We start from the raw sequence: 7,997 nt of genomic DNA, 5'->3' as shown, positions 1-7,997 counted from the left end.
ATAGACCGTTTGTCCGTGGGCAAAACACGTTGACATGTCCGGTTTTTATCCGCTGCACGGGCCGCAAAATGTCTCATGTGATGACACACGGACCCCCTATGGACTGCTCCAATATTTACGGCCACAACTGTTTATTCTTCTCCCATACTATAACTCTACCGATAATTTCCAGGCGCCGGTACGTGTCACACGGATGAACACATCTATGAAGTGCTCCAATATTTTCGGCCACAACTGTTTATCCCTCTCCCATACTCAAAGTACTGATTCATGTCACTTTGTCTCATCAATTTCATTATTTCTGTGTCCTATTGTGCATAAATATGTGAGTCTTCAGATTTCGTGTTATACTATGCCTGATGAAGAGAGCTGAGTAGTCGCGAAAACTTAAATTGTTACCATCTTTTCACTTAGCCATTAAAAGGTATCAACCACTGAGGACTGAAATCTAAATATATATATTTTTTTAAATAAATCACTCCAAAACATGTGTGTGATAATCCTAAATCATGAAGGACCCAAGGATGTGCATTATAGCCAGCTAGACCATGCTATTTTCTAAGCAATTCCAAAACCTTAATATCTTGATAATAGTGAAATTGATATGTAATTTTGATTTGAGTTGGAGGAAAAACCCATTAAAAAAATCCACATTATTACATCAGTAGAGCACAGGATTATTTCCTATTTCTGAGCCCTACGTGATGACTTGTAATGATCTTGTTTCCACTGACTCTCTGCTGACACATGCTCCTTCTGTGCCCTTGCTCCAGGCTCTCTAATCCCTCAATGCATATTCTGGAATTTACCCTCTTCCTGGGATCTTGCTTTTTGCATTTCCTGAACATTAACTCTTGATCTGTCATTGCTGTGATTTATGCGGAATAGTCACATACAAAGAGAAATTTACGTGCAAACATTCAGCTGTGACTGCTGCAGACTGATAATGCTATAAAGCTTTACCAATACTGATAAAAATTATAGGCATGAACATGCACGTAACAGGGTAGCAGCGTCACCACCAAAGGTGTCTGGCAAAAGAAGAACCATAAAGACAAGGGAATATGCAATGCTGGAGGGAAAATAAGCAATGGCCATGATAATCATCTTCCCATGTCTTATGGCTGATGGAGGTCATTAGATTGCGATACTGGTCAAAGTTTTGCAAGATTTCTTGTGATCCTATTTACATAGGTCTACCGCTGTTACAACTACTCACTGCTCTGGCCAAATAGCAAGAACCCAATAGTTGGCCCTTCTGAGATGTCATTATGGTCCTTAATAGAGCTTATAGACAGACTGTGTCAGGCGTGGACAATCTAAAAAAAATGTTATGTACATGGGCAAGTGTATAGACCTATTATACAATACCCCAGTGGTTAGTAGAGCCCAATTGTGCCCTTATTCTTCCACCTGGGACCACCACTGATCACAAAATATGGGGCCCCATCAGTTCAACACCTCCACCTGTTCCTCCTTACTTGCACGACCAAAAAGTCTGAATGGAGCATTCATAGGTAAAATATAGCGACTTGTTTTGATACTGAGGCAGATGAGTATTGTGACATAGACTTACCCAAGGCAGTGGCTCCTACCACACAGGCCTGTGCAGCTACCCGGGTATGAATTAGATGAACAGACATTTTTACGTTGCCTCGTTGTTTTAGTCTGTAAAGTCCATAAATCACAATCATGGCAAATCCAGCCAGACCTGCAGAGATCAAGCACCCATTTAGTTTGCTTCTTTCATTTTCAAAAAAGGGGTCTCCAAAAAAAAAGAACATCTAGAATCTGATTGCTTTATGCCAGGTGCGACAATTGTCATTTGCAAATTGCACACGTTTGGATAAATTTCCTCTAGGGTATTAGTTCTGTTCCATGAAATAACACAACTCAGAGTGTATCTCATCTGTACATTTGGTGTTGAGTTGTATAAACTGCTAGGACTCGGTCTACATTTGTACATTACTAGTAACGAATCAATAGACATTATAGATATATGGCATTCCTCTGAATAAGAATTGTGCTTCAATAAGGGTTCCACTGCATCAATAAGCATATAGAAAATTGATGTATTGATAACGTTTCGGTCCCTATAACATGGACCTTCATCAGATACAGATTCCTGTGAATGTCAGAAATAGTCCTGAGCGGATAAAGGCTGTGGAATTGGGTCGCGGTATGAAAAGCACTCTTCATTCAGCTACTAAAGTCGCAATTCTTCAGCCCTTATCCTCTCAGGACTATTTCTGACATTCACAGCAATCTGTATCTGATGATGGTCCATGTTATAGGGATCAAAACATTATCAAAACATTATCAATACATCCTTTTTGTTTGCTTACGAAAATAATAAACCTGAATACATTTTTTTCTTATCATCCCTCTGAGTGCCAAGTACTTAGTAACCAATCCGTACATTTCTTCCTTTATCCCAAGTTTTATAACTATTACCCTTTTCCATGTAAATCTGGTACAGACTATGGCCTCGATTCATCATTGCGGTTTCTCCACTTTTCTGTAGCAATTTGCTTCATTTTAGTGGCTTTAGTATTTTTCTTATTCTCTATTGCCCTGATTCATCGATACCGTTGGTTTTCTCGCCGGTCTTGATGGGGCGTGTTGCAGTCAGACGCTCCTGATTGATTGAGAGGCGCACGTCTCTTTTTGAATCAGGAGTGTTTGTCAAATGGCGTTCGCCTCCATGCACCACACCAGGAGTTTTACTCCAATCCATGACTGTAGTAAAGATTTCTGGAGTATGGAACGTCCCAACTTGTCAGAAATTAGAGGATCTGTGGCGGCACACTCACGTGCCCCATTCCTGCCCCAGCTCAGCTCTATTTGGAAAAGCTGGAAGAAACTAGAGTGAAAATTTCAAAAGTGGTGAAATTTTTGCAAAACTTCTGAGTTGTGCAGAAATTTTCAAAGCAATTTAGGCAAGAATTCTGGCAAATTTGCTTTGATGAATTGGGGTCTTAAGCTTTGTGTCACTTTTTAGGTTTTGGGGTTTTTCTTTCTTTTCCTCGACAACTTTGCTTATCCAGATGTCGTAGACAGATTCCTGCAATGTGACTTTTACGAAATGTCGAATTTTTTAATTTGGCGCATTTTTGCAAGGATTTGCAACTTTTGCTGCTGGAAAGTCGCAAAAAAGCAGTTAAAGATAAAAATAAAGAGCAATTTTGATTTTGCACCAAATTTATGAACCACGTGTGCCATTTTGAAGAATTTGGAGAAAAAACCTCAGCAGATACCACAGGACAAAAAAAGATAAGTGACTTCAATAAATTGTAAATGATGAATTGGACCCTATATCTATAAAATATAACCAACACAGAGAAAAAGTTATGCTGGGACTTGTAGTTAGGCCACATTCACATATCCGTGTGACATGTCCTAATGTCCGTTTTTTTCTCGGACAGCACATGGACCCCCAGAGTTTCATTGATCCATACACACATCAGTTTTAAAAATGGATCCGTGTCTCCGGTCCATGAGACTCACAGCATGTCCTATTCTCATCCGTTTTGTGGATCAGACTCTGCCATTAAAGTCTATGGAGATCCGTGTAAAACGGATGACACATAGAAGACAGAATTTGTGCTTCAGACTTTGTCCATTTTTAACTGATACATTGTTAAGGCTCAATGGATGAAAAAAAAACAGTTCAGTCTACCTGCTTCGGTCAAAATTAAAGATGAGAAAAAAAATCGGTCCATTTCTCTTGGATGGTGACACATGGATGCGTGAATGTAGCCGTAATCACTCTGACTCTGGCCCCTAAGATAGATATATAACTCATAAGTAAGATTGGATGTATTTCTGTCATTACTCACCCACGGGAACAAGAGGAGACTGCTTCATTTTACGCTGTAATTTGCTGGTTACAGATTCCTGCTCCTCAGGGACCCACTCGTCCCCACCTGCGGACATCTTGCCACCTTCACAGAGTTGCAGCCCTGGGTTACATTGTGGATGGCACAGGGCTGGCATGTAAGCAGTGCAAGACATGAATAGACATAAGAGCTAAATCAGATAACTAGTGTATATATACAAGTCTACAGTACTTTACTAGGACATTTGTAGGCATGGTACAGGTGCATAAGAAATATATTGAACATGCCAACAATGATTATGATCAACAATAATTTCTATATATCCATTGATAAATTAAACTATATAACCAGAGGGGAAAAAAAGAAGCTATTCTTTCAATACCCACCTAGTAGCCATGCATCTGAAGAGCATCCAGCCTCGTCCTCTTTCTGGGTCACTCCCTAGGACTGAATGCTGTTCTCACAGAGGTGCTTTATGTACAAGGGAGACTGGGCTTCTTTCCATGAAGAGCCTGGGAAGGGTAGTCAGGGTCGCAGGCTGCGCCTCTATCACACACATGAAAGAAACAATGATGAATGTTGAATTTGGCAAACACCTCTTTCCTTAACCCAGTGGCATCTTCTAGATCTTCCACAATGGGGATAAAGAAGTGTTGCTTACTTAATCCCAACACTTTACATTTAGTACGTGCGGTCTGCCTCATAAAATATTTTTGACCAGTATAAGTATCTAGTAGATCCCAAAGTGTCACTTCAAGATCCTGAGTCTGGTAACTATACAGGACAGGAGCCCTTTACCTACACATGTATGATTATATGCATTGTATATGTCATCCATGTATCCCAATATACAGGAGTTATATACACCGTGCATACCATCGGCATGGTCTGTGTTTGCAAAACCATAATATCTCACCTATAAAAGTATGTGAGTCTACTCAGTACCCTATTTGTTTTTTTTAACTTCATATGGAATCAGTGAGATAACAATTGTGACATGTTCCATCATATGCTAAACTAAGCTACATCCACTCAGAACGTATTTTTACTAGGAAATATCCACTGTGGATTTTTACTTTAAGGGCTCATACTCATCTGCAAGAAAAACGACCGAGTGTAATCTGATAAAAAAAATCGGATTGCACTCTGACTAATGTTATTCTGATTGCCTGCTCATCTGCAATTTTTTTCTCAGCTCAGATCAGATCAAACTGAGAAAAAAAATCACAGCATGCTGCGTTTTGCCGTGTATATCGGACGTATATCGGCCAAAGCAAGTCAATGGGTGCGAGAGAAAAAATGGCATGGCACTCGGACCATGCAAGTGCCATCCAATTTTTATGCACCCATTTCCTAGAAAACACAACATTTCATCAGCCAAGTACAGTAAAATCACAGTATGACCCGTCACAGTAGAATAGATATACACTGCGTGCAGAATTATTAGGCAAATTAGTATTTTGATCACATGATACTTTTTATACATGTTGTCCTACTTCAAGCTGCATAGGCTTGAGAGCCAACTACCAATTAAGTAAATCTGGTGATGTGCATCTCTGTAATGAGGAGGGGTGTTGACTAATGACATCAACACCCTATATAAGGTGTGCTTAATTATTAGGTAACTTCCTTTCCTTTGGCAAAATGGGACAGAAGAGAGATTTGACGGGCTCTGAAAAGTGCAAAATTGTGAGATGTCTTGCAGAGGGATGCAGCAGTCTTGAAATTTCCAAACTTTTGAAACGTGATCACCGAACAATCAAGCGTTTCATGGCAAATAGCCAACAGATTCGCAAGAAGCGTGCTGGACAAAAAAGGCGCAAAATAACTGCCCATGAATTGAGGAAAATCAAGCGTGAAGCTGCCAAGATGCCATTCGCCACCAGTTTTGCCATATTTCAGAGCTGCAACGTTACTGGAGTATCAAAAAGCACAAGGTGTGCAATACTCAAGGACATGGCCAAGGTAAGGAAGGCTGAAAAACGACCACCTTTGAACAAGAAACACAAGATAAAATGTCAAGAATGGGCCAAGAAATATCTTAAGACTGATTTTTCAAAGGTTTTATGGACTGATGAAATGAGAGTGACTCTTGATGGGCCAGATGGATGGGCCTGAGGCTGGATCAGTAAAGGGCAGAGAGCTCCACTCCGACTCAGACGCCAGCAAGGTGGAGGTGGGGTACTGGTATGGGCTGGTATCATCAAAGATGAACTTGTGGGACCTTTTCAGGTTGAGGATGGAGTGAAGCTCAACTCTCAGACCTACTGCCAGTATCTGGAAGACAACTTCTTCAAGCAGTGGTACAGGAAGAAGTCGGTATCGTTCAAGAAAAACATGATTTTCATGCAGGACAATGCTCCATCACATGCATCCAACTACTCCACAGCGTGGCTGGCCAGTAAAGGTCTAAAAGAAGAAAAAATAATGACATGGCCCCCTTGTTCACCTGATCTGAACCCCATAGAGAACCTGTGGTCCATCATAAAATGTGAGATCTACAGGGAGGGAAACCAGTACACCTCTCGGAACAGTGTCTGGGAGGCTGTGGTGGCTGCTGCACGCAATGTTGATCGAAAACAGATCAAGCGACTGACAGAATCTATGGATGGAAGGCTGTTGAGTGTCATCATAAAGAAAGGTGGCTATATTGATCACTAATTTTTTGTTTTTTGTTTTTGCATGTCAGAAATGTTTATTTCTACATTTTGTGCACTGATATTGGTTTACCTGGTGAAAATAAACAAGTGAGATGGGATTAAATTTGGTTTTTATTAAGTTGCCTAATAATTCTGCACAGTAATAGTTACCTGTACAAACAGATATCCTCCTAAGATAGCCAAATCTAAAAAAAAAACACTCCAACTTCCAAAAAATATTAAGCTTGGATATTTATGAGTCTTTTGGGTTGATTGAGAACATAGTTGTTGATCAATAATAAAAATAATCCTCTAAAATACAACTTGCCTAATAATTCTGCACACAGTGTATGTACATAGAATAGATAGATAGAAATATGTGAATGACATATATAATTAGTACAGTGCATGTGTAGCTTACTGTACATGTATTTTAGTAATAAATAAATTACAGAAAAATGCTGTGGGGCTCCCCAAATTTTTATTAACCAGCTGAGGGAAAGTGGACAGCTGGGAGCTGATGTTTATAGCCTGGGAAGGGGTAATACCTATGGAGCTTCCCAGGTTATTAATATCAGCTCACAGCTGTATACTTAGCCTTTACTGGTTATTAAAATGTGGAACCCCTAAAAAAAAGACGTGGGGTCCCCCCTATTTTAACAACCAGCAAAGGCTAGGCAGACAGCTGTAGGCTGATATTAATAGACTAGGATGGGCCCATGGATATTGGCCCCCACCTAGACTAAAAACATCAGCTCTCAGCCACTCCAGAAATGGCGCATCCATAAAATGCGCCAAGCCTGGCACTTAGCCTCCGCTCTTGCCGCTTGCCTGGTGAGGTGGCAAGTGGGGTAAAAGTATTGGGCTTGATGTTAGCTTTGTATTGGCAGCTGACATCAATCCCAAGGGTTAGTAATGAAGAGGCATCTATAAGACACCCCCATTACTAGCCCCATAGTCAAATTGTAAATAAAAAACACCCAGAATAAAGTCCTTTATTTGAAATAATGACACAGACTCCTTTATTAAAATAAACACTCCCTGCCCCTCTTTAACCCATTTGATCACAAAAAATAAAAACATAAAAGCAAATTTATACTAACTTTTCCAACGAGAAGATATTCCACTGAAGCCCATGTCCCCTGTAAAACACCAAAAATAATAAACCACCATATTCCTCATCTGTCCAACAAGAAGATAATCTATGTGTGCCTTGACGCATCTACCTCTGCTACATCTAGATGCAGGCTCACGCTGACATCAATGAGGTGAACAGAGTTCATTGGCTATGAACTCCGCTCACCTTATTACTGTCACCACGAGTCATTGAGCTACACTAGCACCCACAGCTCAATGACTCTGCTAGATGTCAGGCTGAATGGTCGCATCATGCAACCATTCAGCCTGCCATCTAGATGTAGCAGAGCTAGACGCGTCAGGGAATAAATGGATTATCTTCTTGTTGGACATGTGAGGAATATGGTGGTTTATTATTTCCATATGAATTCTGTGCCAATTC

General features: G+C 40.3%; 1 protein-coding gene across 2 annotated transcripts in view; it reads right to left on the bottom strand.

Annotated features, from left to right (window-relative positions):
• HIGD1B (HIG1 hypoxia inducible domain family member 1B) overlaps positions 1 to 7,997 on the bottom strand; it is a 167,799-nt gene that overhangs the window by 2,190 nt on the left and 157,612 nt on the right. Inside the window, exons 2-4 of one of the 2 annotated variants that reach the window (XM_073683217.1) lie at positions 4,226 to 4,385; positions 3,840 to 3,962; positions 1,577 to 1,711 (exon numbers count right to left, since the gene is read on the bottom strand). In XM_073683217.1, coding sequence (XP_073539318.1) covers positions 1,577 to 1,711; positions 3,840 to 3,936 — 232 coding nt within the window. In that variant the 5' untranslated portion in view covers positions 3,937 to 3,962; positions 4,226 to 4,385. Of the gene's footprint in view, positions 1 to 1,576; positions 1,712 to 3,839; positions 3,990 to 4,225; positions 4,386 to 7,997 lie in introns of both variants that reach the window. The other variant, XM_073683216.1, reaches the window with a different exon arrangement.

Source organism: Phyllobates terribilis, unplaced genomic scaffold (genome assembly GCF_046119375.1).
Source record: "Phyllobates terribilis strain yellow unplaced genomic scaffold, ASM4611937v1 Scaffold_5__5_contigs__length_657084704, whole genome shotgun sequence".
NCBI classification, from domain to species: Eukaryota; Metazoa; Chordata; class Amphibia; order Anura; family Dendrobatidae; genus Phyllobates; species Phyllobates terribilis.
Note: the sequence above shows the minus strand (reverse complement) of the source record. Positions and strands in the feature narration are given on the sequence as shown.